The sequence below is a fragment of the Coptis chinensis genome, chromosome 6 (genome assembly GCF_015680905.1).
Source record: "Coptis chinensis isolate HL-2020 chromosome 6, ASM1568090v1, whole genome shotgun sequence".
Classification (NCBI taxonomy): domain Eukaryota; kingdom Viridiplantae; phylum Streptophyta; class Magnoliopsida; order Ranunculales; family Ranunculaceae; genus Coptis; species Coptis chinensis.
Genome location: NC_141461.1, coordinates 6,049,508 through 6,068,820, shown reverse-complemented (window position 1 = coordinate 6,068,820; position 19,313 = coordinate 6,049,508). Strand labels below are relative to the sequence as shown.

General features: G+C 38.2%; 2 protein-coding genes and 1 long non-coding RNA gene across 20 annotated transcripts; all 3 read left to right on the top strand.

The window, feature by feature from the left end:
* The first annotated feature begins 607 nt into the window (after nucleotides 1-607).
* Nucleotides 608-10,073, top strand: LOC147491068 (uncharacterized). Of its 18 annotated transcripts, XR_015198725.1 has the most exons (11): nucleotides 608-984; nucleotides 1,080-1,137; nucleotides 1,260-1,320; nucleotides 1,894-3,933; nucleotides 4,276-4,407; nucleotides 6,301-6,395; nucleotides 6,549-6,605; nucleotides 7,852-8,094; nucleotides 8,596-8,658; nucleotides 8,762-9,037; nucleotides 9,692-10,073. It is a non-coding gene; the product is annotated as an uncharacterized LOC147491068 (long non-coding RNA). The 18 variants fall into 18 exon arrangements; XR_015198726.1 differs by having other exon boundaries at nucleotides 685-1,137; nucleotides 1,894-1,967; XR_015198728.1 differs by having other exon boundaries at nucleotides 687-1,137; nucleotides 1,894-1,967; nucleotides 4,339-4,407.
* A 4,819-nt stretch (nucleotides 10,074-14,892) lies between these two features.
* On the top strand, nucleotides 14,893-15,726 carry LOC147491067 (uncharacterized). The gene has a single exon (XM_086567176.1). The coding sequence runs from the start codon at nucleotides 14,893-14,895 to the stop codon at nucleotides 15,724-15,726; it is 834 nt and encodes a 277-aa protein (XP_086423302.1).
* Nucleotides 15,727-17,316: 1,590 nt separating this feature from the next.
* LOC147491066 (uncharacterized) lies at nucleotides 17,317-17,742 on the top strand. Its single transcript, XM_086567175.1, has one exon. It carries the CDS (start codon nucleotides 17,317-17,319, stop codon nucleotides 17,740-17,742), a length of 426 nt encoding a protein of 141 aa, XP_086423301.1.
* Nucleotides 17,743-19,313: the final 1,571 nt, after the last annotated feature.

Genomic DNA, 19,313 nt, shown 5'->3' with positions numbered 1-19,313 from the left:
AGCCTTAGAAAGTTAGAAGGTTATGTCTTTAGTGGACTAGATTTTGGACCCGGGTTTACGCCCGGGATCTTTTAAGATATTTTGCTTCAAGTAATTTTGCTTCAAGTAAAAAGCTTGATTTTTTGTGCACAAATTTTTAAACATTTTAAAAAACTTGATCTTTTAATATATTTTGCTTCAAGTAAAAGCTTGATTTTTTGTACCCTTTTGGGATATTTTAGATAAATATTAAACCAATTAATTATGATAAAATATCATAATATTGCCAACTTAATCTTGATTACTTGGCATCCATAGCAAAAAAACTCCTATGACATGCACAAGTTTGCCACTGTTGTCTAACAATCAATTTTTCATTTTCATTTGCCCCGCCCATTCCCTGTCATCATCGTTGCTTTATCATTCATGCATGTAAGCCTCAATACTCAATACTAAAGAAGATGCATATATTGGTTAAGCAAATCCATGAATAGCATTCTTATGTGTTCAACACTGAAAGTCTACAATCTACACTACTTATTGACAATAACAATGAAAAAGACATGCCCACCCAATGACTTAATTCAATTGATTGATGTGCATCCTTAGCTTAGAAAGTTAGAAGGTTACGTCTTTCGTGCGGACTAGATTTAATTTGTGCTCACCTAATTAAGGTCCTACCATCACATATCTCTATCATCTACTTAACAAAACAGGGCGGTCTTGATAGCCTACGGCTGGGATTCGATTTGAGGGGGTATAAATCGAGGGCCACCATTCCACCATGTGGATTAGGAATTAATTAAAGGTCTTAATTGTGAAAAACCTGGGTTCTCACTTTGGCTACTTCTCCCCCAGCAGGTTGGATTAGATATTAATTACCAATCTTAATTATTGAAACCGAACAAAGAGAAAATCTTTCGGTCTTCACAATCAACGAATTGGAAAAAAAAAAACTTGTTCCCTTCAAAACCCTTAGTTCTCCAGAACTCGATCATCCGCCAAGTTTGTCTTTTCTCTTCTTCTCCTTTAGATATTTCATATTTAAGCAACACATATATTATTTTTTAATTTCAATTGGAATTGTATTTAATACTCAGAATGTTTCGAATTTATGAATTGCACACTGGTTCTTCACGAAAGAGACGACATCAAGTGGTAAGTTAGTCATATATCCTTTTTATTTTTTTAAGTTCTTTGTCTATTACCATTTTCTTTAATATTACCATTTTTAATTAATTATCCTTTTAAAGTTTAGTGTTTGTTAATGTGATACAAAGATGGAAATGAATATAAACTTTGGATAGCGTTCAATCATTCTTATGAACTTTTATGTTGAAGGTATTCTCAAGCCAATCTAAATATACATTTTTTCATTCATTTCCATTTTATTGTACAATAAATATCTCCAGCTTGAATTTGTGTAATACCCAATCATCCTTAGTAATCTGCCCCATAGGTGTTTGACTAAAGCACAGAACTAGATGCATTCCTTTCAAAAGGAGCAAGCACCACCCATTATGGTATTGAAATGTCATTGTAAATAGATATGCACGGGTAAGTCACTTCAAGGCTTAAGACGATTTTCTCCTGTGTAGCTTAAGGCTTCCCAAGTATTTTGCAGTCGTAGTTATTGCACAACACTAATTCCCCTATCAAATGACACATCTTTTACCTAAGTAAATCATGGAATTATACTCAAAAGAAATGCTACCCTATTTTTGTTGGTGCTTGGTAGTTCATCTTACTAAACCGCATTTTCAGAGTGTTTAAACCCCATTTCTAACATTGTTAAGGAATTTTTCATTGAATTTCAATTTTATTGGCGGGCTAGCTCAAAGGTAATTTTTCCTCTTCTGTTTCAATCATGTCTTTGCAATTTTTCCAGAGTCCGATTTTTTTTTCCTAATATAGGGAGTAGTACAACATTAGACCGGCTGCATCAATATGAAATTTCTATCAAAGAAGATGGCAACCATTTGCACATGGTGAGTTTGTATAGTTCGACATTGTCGTTGAAACTACAATCAACTTTGTGCAGTGAGCAAAGAAATTTATGTATATATTACAATGCTCAATACTACTAAAAGTGTTATTGGTTTTATTGATTGTGGTGGTGTATGGATTTTTTATATATTACATGCATTCATGATTGTATTCTATCATATGATCATTTTCCACTATATTTCTTTGAATCCATTTAAAAAAAAACCATGATACACTTTCACATTTTCCAGCAATTGTGTTGTACAAAGGGCAACCTTTAGTTTGGGTGTGCTAGAAAAATATTAACTAAGTCGGGACTTAAGACTCCTTACGACAACTAGCAAATAAATGTTGGTGCTTCTTGATGATGAACGCACCCAACTTGAATTGTTGGTGGTGATCATGTAATGCTTAGGGTCAAGCTCTTTCCCAACTCACTCTTTTTCCAGTTTCGTCTTGAAATAGGTTATAGGCAGGGCAAATTTAGTGTGACCATAAATGTTTCTAATTTCGGATGAGTAGGATCGGGCTCTTTCATGTTTTTGTGGTGTGTTGTTCATAGGCCATTGTAATATAAATAAGTTTGTGCACTATTGTATGCCGGCCTACTGCATAAATGTCTAATGCGTATTTGAAGTGCTAAATATAAACCTGTATTTTTATTAAAAAAAAATAATAAAATAAAAAATCTATGCTCCAGAGTTCTTTTTTTAATCTATGCTCAGCAGTTCCAGTACGTGGTTGATTCTTTCCATAGCTATCATTGCCAAGACAATCATCCATTTAACATGTTGTTCCACCTTTATTGGCATCATATATTTATATTTTCCCTTGCAGTTCCTTTGTACAATTGTTTTAAAGCATTTGGAAATAGTTTCTTGAAGTTAGACGGAGTTCATTTTTCCTTTGTTATGAGAACCACTAGCTTTAGCTTGCTATGAGAATCGAGGTATTCACAGTAACTATAGGGGAATTTCTGAGTATCCTACGATCCTCCTTTGTGCCGCGTGATGAAGAACTTTGGGATGGAAGAGGGAAATGAGATGAGTTGATTGAATAATCAGGGTTGAACCGCTTTGTGGCTGTCTACGTATCTTCCTATTTGTTTAGAATAATCAAACACTATTTTGTGTAGTTCCTAAGAGCGAATTCCTATTGTTTATATAGGAGGAGTCTTAGGAGTCCGAGGGTTTGGGCTAACCTTACTACTTGTAAGTTTCATCCTCGGACTCTGCTTTCCTATTAGGAATCCTCTCTTCTTAGAAGTCTGAATCTGGACCATATCATATCAGAGATATGTTTCCTTTTAGATCATAATAACCCGTCATATACGGGAAGATTAGGCCCAAAAGGTAACTTCTTAGAGATATGTCATCCTAATTCCTTCATTATCATCAAGAACCGTCCTCTTCAGTTTTCTTCTGTTCAGGAACTATCTATATCAGTTCCTAATGACTTGGCTAACTGTTATCTCCAGAGGTAGGCTGTCACGTGACTAGCACATGTTTATGAAACACTCGTGATGAACACAAGATTACTTATTCCCAGAATTAATCTGATGGTATATTATAGCTATGGTGACCACAGTTAACATCCCATTCGATTGTAGTGTCCACGTGTCATTATTAATTACGAGAAAATAGGAGACAAAAAAAAAAGATACCTAATAGGCTCTTCAATTCAAATTCAAGTAGGAAATAAAATCTTAAGGGTGCTATTACGGTGGACATAAAATAAAAGATTCTCTTGACGACTCCTTATTTCCAAAAAAGAAACTGACCTTAATCCAACAATCGTTTCATCTTCAACCAAAACCCGCCAAACCCCTTTCTGTTCAATCACTCTCTCTCCATTCTCCATAGCCCTTTTTTGATGCCTTGCAAAATCTATCTAACCATCCTGCATATTTGGTGCATATTCGGTATCTGCTCAAGTCAATATATTTCACTTTCCATTGAAAAATAATGGGTATGTTTTTTAATTGGAATTTCTTGGTATTGTGTATTCGTTCACTTAACTTACTTCAGTTATGAATTTGTATATATTTTAAAGTTCTATATTTTTTTTGTTCCACCTAATTGATTTAATTTGTTGCATGTTTGATTCTTTGAGAAACTATTAACTCTACTAAGCAATGATTAATAGGTTCAAATGATGTTTTACTATCTATGTGCACATATATTTCATTGAATTAGTATATATATAAGGTAATGGGGAAAGTGAACTATGACTGGTAGAATTTTTTTCACGTAAAGTAAATTGATTGAGTCTTAGACTTGGCATCAGGTGAAGCTTTTTTTATTTTTGTAGAATTGAAGTATTTTTTAAGCCATTTTGTTTATAACTCATGTTGCGTCAAATGGATCTTCAAAGAGAACTTGGTGGATCAGTTGGCCACTGTAAAAGCTTCAGCAAGAATGAGTACTGCGATATTTGGCCAAGGTGAGCTACTAATTTATCAAACTTAAATATTAATTTTATGCTTTATTGTGTAATGCCTTGGCCCATATTATTTGATCATCCAAGCTATTAATAGAGTTTGAATTATAACATTGGCTTATTGATTTTGCTTTTAACAAGTCACGTATTTGAACATGCTCATTGTTGTCCATGTCTAATGTATCTGCTTGAGGAATTCTATTGTTAACGCTTGGTTGTGGTACTAAGACGAGGTTGGAATATCAATATTACTCTTCTTTCCAGGCATGTGATCAGGGAGAAGAAAATAATACGAAGCAAGAAGGCATATTTTGAATAGAAAATTGATTTTTTGTCTTAAGGGAAGTGTTTCTATTGGGTTTGCATAACTAGGACCGAGTAAAAGTTTCCAGTATATTTGATCAACGTAACAACTCTCTTTTATTTGGAGCCCTTTTTTTTTGTTATCCCTTAAGTGAGTTGCTTTCTCATTTTAGAAGGCAACGTCATAGTTTAATTGGTTGAGAGTTTTTAATCTTAAATATGTGTGAACCATAAGAAATCTTGCCTAGCTTTTGGAAAATGATAAATATTTAGGCCATCCTATCAAGCTATGCTCATAGTTTGAGGTTATAATTGCATCTTATTGTATTAATGGTGTGCACGTACAAAATTGTGGTGATGTATGAAACTAAGGCTAACCAAAAGGGTTGTTCTTACCTAATATCGGAATTTGTTAAGAGAGCTTAAAAAAATGAAGCCATATATAGGTTAACATTTTCTGTTCTCCACCGGAGAGTTGGGCGGTGTCAATGTCAGAAGACTGGGTACATGAGACATATTACTGGGATTTTGTTGTTCATAGTGGAAGTCATGTTGTCAAGCTTAGAAACCATCATTACTTCTCTATCATTACCTCATTTATTTATTTTTCGATGAATTCACTACCTCATTTAGATGGACGATTATCTATGTTATTTGTTTCGTTTTAGTTTGTGTGCTGTGAATTTTGTTGTTGGCTTGATATATATTGTAATTAATCTTGATGCCATGGGAAAGTCTATAGAGCGGATAATGGAAATTGTGACGTAATGTCAGAGGTAGGTTAAAACACAGGTGCAGATTGAGCTTTGAAATATCACCAACCACAGTGCCTTTAGCCTTAGAATTACGCTTAATTTTTCAAGCATTAGAATAAAATACAATAAGTTTTTTTTCCCCTGGAGTTCTTGCTTATTTGAAATTTCAAGTAGGAAGCTAACCTCACAGGGAAATTTCCAGCAGCTTGAAATGGAAAACATGTGAAGTAGTACATTATACAGAACGGCGTTTTATAATTTGATATCATTGTTTACCCTAAGGATTTGCCTTTTCCTTTCTAACTCTTGAACTTCTTTCATTTCATTTGCTATATATAATGGGTCTGAAATTATGTATAATTGAGTATATAATGCTAGAAATTGGTTAAGAAAGTGTGTTAAATGATGAATGAGGATATATTGTCCTTAGTTCTTACACCTTTTACCGATGAGCAATTATTAGGAAGTAGGTAACAACCTACAAAAACTTTTGTTTTAACAGAAAAAATGGATGTATTCATAGTTTGACATTTTGCCACGCACTATCATAAAACTCATATATTTAAGTGGGTGCAGACATGAGTCCAAAACCGGAAAGTAAGCAACGGGCAATATTATAAAATATGAATTGCTCAAAAGTTTACAACGCTGTTGCTAGAAAAGGTTGAGAAATGCCCTATACCGATTCCCAAAAGTCAATGATTTATTATTTCTACTAAAGTTGATACTATATATTGTTAAGAATCAGAAGTTCATGCAATAGAGTTTTGTTAGAGTTAACAATAAATGTTTTTTCCAACTATAATAGTGATTCTTACAGTTCTTCTACATAGTTCAGAGGCATTTAGATCCTGCAAAAAGAGATGGAATGAAGTATTTGGCTTATTGATCCGACAAGTAGACAATATCTAAGTTTCACATTACTCAAAGTTGGTGAGACATTTTGAATATTGAGTCTTAGCTTATTTTTCGTAAGTTTCACATTACATTGACAATTGATTATGTGTGATTTTGATATTTATATGGTTTACCAAACCATAATTCTTTTTTACCACTATTTACTAAGCTTATGGTTTTGTTTAGTAGCTGCTGTGAATGAATGATGGATTCAACATGGAGACAACAATAACACTCACAAAGGAGGTAAGAATTTATGTGACTCATTTGATGGCAGTATATTTTGAATTGGAAATGAAGGAATGACCTTCTTATAACTCACATATGCATTACTACTTGGTGGCCTTCTAAAACTACCCATTGTGTTGATTTAGTTTTGTATCCACTGGAACAAAAGAAAAGGAAGTCCTCTATCTCATATCCGACTTACCTCATAACTACTCTAGACAATCATATTGTTGCATACATCATTCGACATGCTCTAATTACATATTCTGATTTAGTTCAGGTAGTATTGTTTTTTCTACATTTACGCAATCTCTATTAAAATATTTGTTTGAAAAAAGCCTCAAGTTAGAGCTTTCGCCTAAGGCCTCGCCTTGGGTTGAGTCGGCCTTGCGCGTATGCATATTTACTTGCCTTTCATCCTTAAGGTATTGCAACCGTTTTTTCACATGCACGACACCATTTTTTTCTTTTATTAATTATTAATATTAATCCTCTTTTTCCCTGTCATTTTTATATTTTTTTAAAAACAAGTCCTTCAGAGTTTACATTACTCGCTTATTTTGTCCCTTTACTAATCTTATTTTTGTCACTCAAAAAAAATGTTGTCACTCCACTCTAGAAGGTCAAGTACATACCTATTATTTGCTCATTTTGTAGTTATTTTTATCCTTGAGTTACTCCATGTTCTACACCTTTAAATTGCAGTCATTACTCACCTTTGGACTTTATGATCAGTGAATATTTGACCCTCAATTGGACTTGCCCACACATTAGTTGATTAGTTTAACTACTTTTTGAGATTGTTTGTTTCAGTTACTTTTAAGAGCTGATGCATGGTCCTGTTCTGCCTATGGTTGTAGTGTATTATATTTGCTTGAGTCAAGTCTTTGTTGATTTTCAAGTGTGCAGATCCCACAAATGTTGGGCAGTTGGGCTAAATACTTATGTCTGTATTGTGTTGTGACTTGCAATAGGTTATCAATCACTTAAAAAAGATTTGGGACCCTTATCTATGCCTCATATTTGGATCAGGAGATTTGAACATAGACTAATAACCCATGGTGTGGCAGAGATATATCTTGAGCCCCATTGTAATGCTTGACTTTATATGGCTTTTTGTTCGTAACACCTTACTTGAGACAGCTTTTTGTGTTTTACACTCCTCTCCAAACAACGTTTTCTCTCATTTTTTTGGTTCTTATTCAGTTGTACAATGTTTCTATTGCTTTTTTGAAGATTTCTTTTAACTATTTTATCATCTCAGGTTATGCTCAAATCAGGAGACCCACAAACTAAAAACTGGATGCAAGCAACCGAGTTTTAATGTTCCTATTTCTCATAAGATAACTGCTGGCTTGTTGTTTCTTCTTCAGCCCGTTAACGTAGTTTTGAATGGTTTATTTTTATAACTAGATTTATTTGATGATTGTTTTTTGTTTGTTGGTTTTTTTTTTTGTAGCTGACGTTGGGGTAAGTAATGAGGCAGAAATTGTGTGAAGAAAGAAATGTAATTTGGTTTTTGGTTCGATTTAGTTTATTTTGGATATTGCATTGAAGAGTTAGATTATTTTTTGCCTTGATGGATGTAGAAAGCAAAGAGAAATGGGTTAGTTTAGTAAGTCTAGACTGTTTTTCATTTTTTACTTCTTGATTTAAATGGATTATGTAGATTAGTCAATGCTTAAAGGAAATATGTGAGTATCATGTAAGTGTTTGAAAGCAAAGAGAAATGGGTTAGTTTAGTAAGTCTAGACTGTTTTTCATTTTTTACTTCTTGATTTAAATGGATTATGTAGATTAGTCAATGCTTAAAGGAAATATGTGAGTATCATGTAAGTGTTTAATAGTGTTTGATATAGGTCAGAAACTTGGGTTACAACATTGTGTTCTCATATGAGAACAAACTAGAAAAGGAAGCTTCCACTGTGAGATTGTGATATATGAGTCATTTACAAGTTTATTTGTCTCCTTGGCTTAAATTGTGAGTTACGTATTCTCTTAAATGCAGTGGATTTCCAGTTTGGCTCATTTTCATTCCTGGTATCAGTTTCAAGACAATGAGCCTTTCAAGGTTAGGTGTTTAAGACTTTAAGTTCCTTTCCCTCTTTATATACTACTCTTTTTCCCCTTTTTAATTTGGTTAACTTATATGCGGTTTTACGATTATATGATAGGTTGCAATGGACAAATTTACAAAAAAAAATGCAAACATGGTGAAGGCAGAAAAGCTGTTTGAATCTCAAGGGAGAAACATCATATTTTTAAAAACCTCTTAAACTCAGCCATGCCTTTGAGTGTGTGTCTATAGTTAGAGGTTTTGGAATAGTGTCTCCATTAGCAATGTTTGGAATAGAGTTATTAATATTCACGTAGACAAAGTGTTGCAAGGAAATACACTTCATTTGGCATATAGGTGTGAATGTTGCAACACTCCTAACTATATAGGAAAGGTACTATTCAATGTTTCTTTAGGGCTTGGGGAAACAAGTATAGATATATATATGTTTTATTGCAATTTTTATGTTGTTGCTACATAGATCCTGTGATGTAACATTGTTTTCCCAACACTTGCTTTTACAACATATCGGAAAGTTGTTTTTTCATTTAGCTAAAAGATGTTATTAGTGGCTCTAGGTATGAAAGATACAATAGCAAACCTATAGTCCTGTCTCAGTTAAATGACATAAACACCACTACCACCCTATCTTAGTTATATTGCAATCAATTTTATAAATGTTGTTTTCCTTTTTAACAATCACTACTACAATAATCCTCCATTTTCTATTTCTATTTTATTTAATGTCTCCCTTTTTGAGTAGCTGTTGGTGCTGATTATCACGGCTTCCTTAATATTTTCATTGTCAGACTGTTCAAGACCATTAATGAATATAGTATACCATCACACACACACACACACATATATATGCATGCCTAATACATTATTTACTAGCTTGCTTATCTACTGTTGGTTACTTTTTTTACGCTATTATGTAGCGCGGTTTCAGATATTTATAATGTTTGCATACAAATACCCATATTCACCTACTATTGTTTTTTCTTTTATTTATTTTCTTCAGTATCACAATTGTCTATACTGACTGCAGGTGTACATCAACTGCTATTGCTACTGATTTGTTCCTTGGATCTAATGCTACTAGAAGTCTAGATGGATTCATTTCTTGGAAGTGCATGGTCTCGACCATCTTGGCAACATCATTAAGTATTTTATGCTAAGTTTCTACATTAGTCACTTCCCATTAGAAGGCAGATACGAGGAAGCTCACGGAAGTGTATAAGCAATACAGTTTGTCAAAAGTCGAGTCAGCGACAAGATCGAATCCGACACTACTTTTATTAACTATACTAATATTATGTAATATGGATTTAGGCTTCTAAGCTCCAACTCATATTCTACTTTGACTATACGAGTATGTAATAGTGTTTTGATATTTCTTTCTGATGAATAAGAAGAAAAAGTTTTGTCAATTCATAGATTTTCATTTCAGTTCATAAAGTTTTGCTTTGTCTATTAATTTATCGCTATCAGTCTGTATGTAAACAACAATTAATGCAGGTGCAGCGCGTGCCATTCTTTTAGCTACTCAATCGTCTCCCATTTCAGAATCATGGTGGGTATTGTTTATATTTTGTTTCTTAGATTCTTAGATCAAATTGTTTCAGAAGCTATGTGGATTTACGTATTCTATAGTTAGAAATTGATTTTCAGATGTCAATTAATGAGGTGAATTAAGAATGCAAGCTATTCTATTTTGAAATATATGTGTATGCAAGTCACTTCGAGAATAAAAAATTCCAAAGTGTGGAAAGAACCTATTGGTTTAGGATCCTTTGGTAATGGGAAAAAAGTTTGTGAAATTGAGCCATTTATATCGAGATGTTGGGGTTTGGAGCTTCAATTATTTTCAGGTCTTTCCATAGTACCATTGCAGGTCTTTCCATAGTACCATTGGTTATAGGTTGCTACTATCTATAGAACTATTGCAATTGTGTACATGCCAATTGTTGTTTTGTGCAAATTCATTGGACTAACCTAAAAAAATAGTTAACCGAAAATCAGATAATCTTTAATGATCCCACATAGTGAATCATGTATAATTATTTTTTGAGGTCATATTTGCATAGACACAACAGAAGAATTAATAAAAGTTGGTATTGGATAATTAACAAGAAATTAAAAACTGGATGCAAATGCATTGAGCTAAAAATAAAAAATAATAATTAGCGGAAAATCGGAAACTGGCTGCACCTGCTGTTGAACTAACCTCAAAGAATAATTGACGGAAAATCAAGAATTGGAAGCAAATACATTGAACTAACATTAAAGAATTATTAATGGGAAATCAGTAATTGGATGCAAATACATTAAACTCACCTCAAAGAATAATTAACGGGAAATCAGAAACTGGGTGCAACTGTATTGAATTAATCTCAAAGAATAATTAACGGGAAATCGAAAAGTGGATGCAAATGAATGGAACTAACCTTAAAGAATAATTACCGGGAAATTAGAAACTGGATGCAAATGCATCGAACTAACCTCTAAGAATAATTACCTAGAAATCAAAAACTGGATCTAAATGCATCGAACTAACCTAAAAAAAATTATAATTAACAGAAAATCGGAAACCAGATGCAATTGAATGGAACTAATATCAAATAATGATTAACGGGAAATCATAAACTGGATGCAATTGCATCGAACTAATCTCAGAGAATATTTAATGGGAAATTAGAAACTGGATGGAAATGCATTTAAATAACTCAAAGAATAATTAATGAGATATTGAAAACATGATGCAACTGTATTGAACTACTATCAAATAATAATTAACAGGAAATCGAAAACTTGATGCAAATGTATAGAACTAATCTCAAAGAATAATTAACGGGAAATCAGAAACTGGAAATAAATTCATATATTGAAATAACCTCAAAAAATAATTAACGGTAATCGGAAACTGGATAATCTTTGATGATCTCACATAGTGAATCATGTATAATTTTTTTTTATGTCATGTTTGCAAAGACGCTACAAAAGGATAAATAGAAGTTGGTATTACATACCACCTTAGATAATTAACGGAAAATCGGAAACTGGATGCAAATGCATTTAACTAACCTCAAAGAATATTTAACGGGAAATCAGAAACTTGATGCAAATGCATTGAGCTAACCACAAAGAATAATTAACGAGAAATTAGGAAACTAAATGCAAATGCATTGATCGAACCTGAAAGAATAATTAACGGGAAATTTGAAACTTGATACAAATGCACTGATCAAACCTGAAAGAATAATTAACGAGAAATTGAAAACTAGATGCAAATGCAAAGAACTAACCTCAAAACATTATTGTATTATATATAGTGGGAATGTCTCGACAAGTATAATTTTGTGTTAAAAATAGTATTTATCATATATCTTTTCATATGATTGGGATTATTGCATTGCTATTCAAGTGGCTTCAATATGATATTCGCCTCATTGGGCATTCTCACAAAACTTTAATCAAACTTATATTATTAATACTCCTCTATTATTAAACAACAAAAAGAAGTCGAAAGATTTTATCAAGTGTAGGTTCTTTCTTTTTATAGAGAGTGGGGTTTTCACGTTACAAGAATTTTGAATGGGTGATCAATATAATATTTATATAGCTGTTAATATTTTTCAGAATAATTTAATATAGCAGCACCCGTTCGTAGGACAAGTTCAAAAGCTAGTATGTACTTATATCTTTTAATAGTTCTATTGTAAAAAATAAGATTGAGAATCTCTATTTTAAATAGAATAATCAAGTGAGCAGAGCGAACGTTCTGGGCCAAGGGGGAGTATATAGACAAAAGTCATTTTGGTTGGTTTTTGTCTGTCCTCATTTCTCATCTCTTCTCTTCCCCCTTTCCACTCCACGCCCTTTCAATCTCTCCCTCTCAACTAGCCATTTGGCCCGGCCTATGGCCGGACTTGCTATATAGATAGCTAATGACTTAAAAGCCTAAAGTCCACTTGAATAAATAATATATGTATATTGATAGCTAATGATTCATTGCATACTTTGTTTGAAGGGTTTATGTTTTTCTATTTTTTTTAAGAGATTGCAAGCTCTCAAACCTTGATCTAGTAAGTGTAATGCATGCAATTTTTTCTGGCTGATTCATCAGCAATAGCGAAAGAGAAATCGGTGTCAATTTCAAATCTAGATGAATATCATGATATAGATGACAATGAATGTTTGTTTGTACACCATATTGCACCATTTGCAATATTGAAGTTGTAGTGGTAGGATAAGGAACCAAGGATATCAGCGGGTGGATGCGCCCGACTCAACGGAAGGTACATAGCTGCGGTGCATAGGATTGGAGCAAGGTGTGTGGGTCACGGTACGAAAACCCTACACGTGGAAAGAAGAGGGCCTGAGATAGAGGGACAGGTGGAAGGCTAGGATTGAGAGAGGGAAAGATATAAAGAGAAAGGAAGGGAGAGAGAGGGGGAGGGACTGATCAATCTAAGGAGGGGAGACCTAGGAGAAAGAGGAAGGCGACCCAAAAGGAGAGGGAGTGAGTAGTGTATTAAGAGAGGGCAGTGGTGGAGAGACAGTGAGCAATAGTTGTAATAGTGTAGGAGGAAAGTGAATAGTATTGTGAGCTGCAAGAGTGCTTGAGAAAAAGAAAAACTAATTCCCAAGAGAGTTAGAGGTGAAACATTTGGCGCCGTCTATGGGGAAGAGAGTATAGAAATGGCACCAAAGAAGGCGGTGGGTAGACCAAGGAAAGTGAGGGTTCCAGAGCAGACGCGGAAGGCAGAGCGATAGAGGAAGGGGAAGAGCGAGAGGAGGGACGAGCAGTGGAAGAAACACGGCTGATGCGAGAAAAGATTGAGAGTCTGAGGGAGGAAAATGAGGAGTTAAGAAGAGAGAGAGAAAGGGTGGAGGAAGAGATCGGGGAAGAGATAAGGAGCAGTCAGAGAGCCAGAAAGCAGAGGACGAGGAGGGACCTGGACCAACTCTGGTGGAGAACCTAGTGACCGGGTTAACGATGGAGCAAGTCCAGGAAATGATAAACAACAACCGAGAGGTAAATCTTCAACAGACAAAGACTCAAATGGGCGGCCAGTCAAGTGGTGGCAAGGCTGAATCGCAATCCGCTGGCGGATGCAATATGGACTTCGAAGGTACCAAAACGTTTCAATCAGCCAAAATTCGAGAGATACGATGGAACAGGAGACCCAACATATCACATTCATCACTTCAGGCAACAGATGCCTCTGTGGCAAGAGGCGAGATACGATGGGCTGCGGTGTATGATGTTCCCAGCCAGCCTGAAGGGGGGAGCTTCGGACTGATATTATCGGTTGCCTTCAAAGAGCATAACTAATTTCCAAGAGTTGGAACAGGCATTTGTAGATCACTTTAATGTTAGACAAAGGTCCGCGGAGTCTATCAGGGAGTATCTGTGCCGATTCAAGGCCGAGACATTAAAGGTGGAGAATTTGGATGAAAGAACGGCAGTGATAGCGTTCGAGAGAGGTCTGCGACCTAGAACGGGGTTCCATCAGTCCGTGGCAAAGAATGAGATTGTGACCTTGCACGAGTTATATCCGCGGGTAGAGAAGTATATCCAATATGAGGACACAATGCAGAAGGATTCTAAGAGGGGAGCTAAGGCAGTGTCATCGGTAGAGAAAAGGGGGGATCGCAGAAAGACAGAGGCGGGGGACAAAGGTAGCGAGCGATACTGCAGACAATCATCGCGTCCGGAAAGGGGAAGAGAAGTAGCGCGAAGAGAACAAAGAGAGAGGAAGCCATACCGCAAGGTGGAACATGCACATTTAAAAAGGTCGTTGAGTGAAATACTGCCGTTGATAAAAAATGTGCAAGGGTACGAGGGTCCGCGAACCGCCAAAATGCCAAATAAGCCGTACTGCGAATATCACCAAGTACGCAATCATGAAACCAATGATTGTTATGCATTGAAATGGCTGGTCCAGAGGTTGATAGAGAAGGGAATGATGAGAGAATTTGTAGCAGAACCCCCAAATGGGGAGCCGGTGCCAGCTCCAAGGAGAATATTGGGAACCATAAATGTTATTTTCAGTAGAGAAGTTTTGAGTCACAATGCCCACAGAGATAAGGTAAAGAGGACAACGAGTATTCAGCCGAGTCAACGAAGTCACCCGAGGACGGACGATACGATCGCAGTCGTCATGGCGGGAAGACAAGATTACATTCTCTAGGGCAGATCTTCGAGCCGTCGATACTCCGCATGAAGATGCATTGGTCATTACAATGGCGATGGGTAATTACATGGTCAAAAAGGTACTGATTGATTGTGGCAGCGCAGTGGACTTGCTGTTTAGGGGAGCATCGGAGGAGATGAGGATTGATCCGAGGCAACTAAGGCCGCCGCAGTCCAGCTTGTATGGATTTAATGGGAGCGTCACAGAGCCTATGGGGGAGCTTCTATTACCAGTGACGACAGGGCCTGTGACTGTGTTCTTAAGATTTATGGTGGTCGATTCCAATTCCCAATACAATGCGATCCTAGGAAGGAGATGGATCCACGAGATGAAAGCGGTGCCTTCAACCTATTACCAAGTTATCCAATTCCCCACCCCAACGGGAATGTACGAGGTTCGCGGAGATCAGGTGGCATCAAAGAACAGTCATCATGACACAGTTAAAAGGATGGTCCGCGGACCGAGGCGGAGGCAAACCGGCGAACCCCAGAAAAAGACAAGCATAGCAATTATAGTGCGGGGCAGTGGAAGGGGAGGAGGAGGCCGCGGTGGGCCCAAAGACTTAGATGAAATAGAAGTAGTAAATTTGGGAGAGGGCGAAGAAGAGAAGTTTACATCGGTAGGGTCTAACCTGACGGAGGAGTGGAAAAGAAAGTTGGTGCAGTGCTTGTCGAAGAATAGGGATGTGTTCGCTTGGGGGATAGAGGATATCACTGGGTTGGACCCTGAGTTCGCATGTCACCGACTACATATGAGGGAGGAGGTGAAACCAGTGAGACAAAAAATGAGGGGAATGAGACCTAAGTATGCAGAAGGAATCTGGGAGGAGGTTGTCAGACTGAAGGGAGCGGGGATCATAAGGGAGGTGGAGTTCACGGACTAGTTGTCTAACATAGTCGCGGTCCCAAAGAAAAACGGTAAGGTGCGAATGTGTGTTGACTTCACGGATGTGAACTCAAAGTGTCCCAAGGATAATTATCCTATACCGCGAGTAGATGAGTTGGTGGACAGAACGGCGGGGTTCAGGATGTTATCATTTATGGACACGTCCATGGGATACAACCAAGTTGCGATATATGGACCTGATCAGGAAAAGACATCCTTACTGCTATACAAGAATGTCGTTCGGGTTAAAGAACGCAGGAGCCACTTTCCAACGGCTGGGGGAGAAAATGTTCGAAAGTAAGATTCGAAAGGGCATTGAGATATACATAGACAATATGGTGGAGAAAAGCATGTCAGAGGCAGAGCACCTAGAGGGGTTGAGGGAAACATTCAGGATACTGCGAGCCCACAATTTGAAACTCAACCCAGAGAAGTGCACATTTGGAGTCACCACGGGAAAATTTCTGGGGTACATTGTGACACAGCGGGGAATAGAGGCAAACCCCGAACATATAAGATCATTGGTGGAGATGCCATCGCCTCAAACGGTGAAAGAGGTGCAGCGATTGGCTAGAAGAGTCACGACCCTTAACAGATTCATTTCAAAATCATCCGACAAGTGTAGGCCACTGTATAGGCTGTTGAGGAGCACCACAGATTTCATATGGACACCGGAGTGTGAAAGAGCATTTCAGGAGCTAAAAAGGTATATGGGGGAAGCACCTCTGTTGTCGCGGCCCGAAGTGGGAGAGAAGCTATATTTGTATCTGGGGGTCACGGAGTATGCAATCAGCTCAGTCCTCGTTCGCGTGGTGGACAAAATGGAAAAATCGGTGTACTTCCAGAGTAAAACTTTGTTAGACGCGGAGACTAGATACACCCAAGTGGAGAAATATGCTCTTAGCCTTGATATTCTCAGCCCTGAAGCTGAAGCCGTATTTTGAAGCTCACGCAGTGATCGTGGTGATGAATTTGCCCCTTAAACAAGCTCTGAGAGTGGAGAAGTCAGGAAGAATGCTTAAATGGGCCATGATGTTGAGTTCATATGAGATCCAATATCAGATTAGAACGGCGAAAAAAGCTCATGGCAGTGGCAGAGTTTTTGGCGGAGTTCCCTGCGGAGGATCCCACTTGGGGGGAGGAGATGGTTTTGGAGCTTGAGCGAGAAGAGGAACTGGATCGCTTGAACCCATGGAATGAGAGGAATGGTTGGAGAGTATTCGCGGATAGATCAGCAACGGATGCAGGCAGCGGAATAGGCATGGTGCTGGTTACACCGGATAACAATAGACTAGAACAAACAATGAAGTTGGGATTCGCAACTTCAAATAACGAGGCAGAATATGAGGCGGTGATTACGAGCATGAGGATGGCTGAGAGCTTGGGCGTGAAGGAACTGACTGTGTATTCTGACTCAAATTTAGTGGTATGCCAAGCAAATGGAGGGTTCATGGCAAGATGCCCCAGAATGGCTAGGTATTTGGGAGTCCTACGAAGTTGGGCGGCGAAATTCACATAGATCCGATTCATTCACTTGAATCGTGGGGAGAATCGCCACGCAGATGCTCTGGCCTATGTTGCCGCAGCCATGCCAGGATCCGAGGAGAGGACCATCGAGGTGAGGAAATTGGATAGACCGAGTACCGAGGAGCCTTTGGAGATACTGAACACCGCGGAAGAGGACGAAGGATGGATGGAGCCTTTTAAGCAGTTCTTGGCGAGAGTGGAGGTGGTCGACCCTAGAGAAAAACGAAGACTGGAACAGGCATCCCGGACACTGATAGGAGGAGAATTATATAGAAGGAATTTCAACGGACCTTTCCTGAAATGTTTAGGACCGAGGCTGGCACAAGAGGTGCTCGGGGAGCTACACGGGGGAGATTGTGGGAGCCATTCAGTAGGTAGGACAATGGTGCATCGATTGTTAACACAGGGATACTTCTGGCCTCACATGAAGAGGGACGCTGTGGAGTTTGCCAAAAATGTGAGAAATGTCAGAGGTTTTCTCAACTGATATTTGCCCCAGCAGAGCCGCTGCACAACGTGTCTAGTCCATGGCCGTTCGCAATGTGGGACCTCGATATAGTGGGACCACTGCCCATGGCCATTGGTAAGAGGAGATTCATGTTGGCCGCAACCGACTACGTTACCAAGTGGATTGAGGCCGTGCCGCTGCAGCAGGTGAAGGAAGCTCAAGTGGTCAAATTCTTGTGGGAGAACATTATATGTCGGTTCGGGCTGCCCTATGCTATTATCGCGGACAATGGAACCCAGTTCACGGGATCAAAAGTGAAGAGGTTTTTGCAAACCTATCATGTTAAGCAGGGGTTCTCAGCCCCGTACAACCCCGAGGGCAATGGACAAGCTGAGTCCTCCAACAAAACCATACTTAACAATCTCAAGAGAAAACTGGAAGACAAGAAAGGGGCCTGGGCCGACGAATTAAACCATGTGTTGTGGGCCTATCAAACTACCCCACGGATCACTACCAAGGAGACTCCCTTTTCGTTAGCATATGGCGTAGAGAGGCCATGATACCGTCAGAAATGGTGGCGGCAACCACTAGAACCTAAGCTGTCGAGAATGGGTCAAACTGGGGCATCCTGTCCAGGGACATGAATTTGGCTGAAGAGAGAAGAGACACCGCGCTCATTAAACTGGAAGAATATCATCGCCGCCTGCAAAGGCAGTACAACAAGAGGGTGAGATTGAGGAGATTTAAAGTGGGAAACCGGGTGCTTTGACGGGTGACCCCCAGCACAAAGAAAGTGAGCGAGGGGAAATTGGGTCCAACTTGGGAGGGACCCTACACGGTGGTTGATGTGGGAGGGACAGGCACCTACAGGTTGCAAACCCTGGAAGGGAGAATGGTGGAGAGACCGTGGAATGTAAGATTGTTGAAAAAGTTTCACGAGTGAATGTAATGAGAGAAGCTATTAGCTGCATGAGCTATTTGTATATATATAAAATCATAGCACTTTTGGGATGAATACTGTTGCATGAACTTTGTTTATCCTCATAGTGAAGGAAATGGAGGGGAGGAGCCATTCACGGACGAGAGGTTCGAGCTCAACTAGGGCAAAATGAGTTGCCCCATGACGGATATGAGGTCCTAGGCGAGTGGAGGCGAGGAGGTTTCCATGGACCGCGTACAAGGGGTCCGACCTGAGTAAAGAGAAGGTGAGGAGCCCCGGCCTAGACAGGGGCAAGCAAACCGCTGAGTCAAGAGAGGGAAGGCAAATCGAGTTGCTTCCAGTAGGAGAGATAAAGATGTAAGTATGGGCTTCACTACTATTGAGCCCGCACCCAGATAAAGCATAGACAAAAACATATTGAGCAAGGCGAATAACACAAACATCACAATCAGTCTTCCTCAACCGATTAGGAGGGGAAATAAAACAAAATGTAGCATGACAAAATGTAGCATAATAAGTGTGACAAAAACAGCAACAAATGAGACCTAGCAAGGGCACAACAGAGCTAATCTCAACACAAGGCATATTTAAGCATCTTCTCTATGACAGCATCGGCGGCCTCCTCTATGACAGCATTCGCAGCCACGTCAAGCGGGTTCCAAGGGTGCCA

What these genes read in the sequence shown, in the direction of transcription:
- LOC147491066 (XM_086567175.1), top strand. Translation starts at nt 17,317, where the DNA reads ATGCCAGGATCCGAGGAGAGGACCATCGAGGTGAGGAAATTGGATAGA.
- LOC147491067 (XM_086567176.1), top strand. Translation starts at nt 14,893, where the DNA reads ATGGCGATGGGTAATTACATGGTCAAAAAGGTACTGATTGATTGTGGC.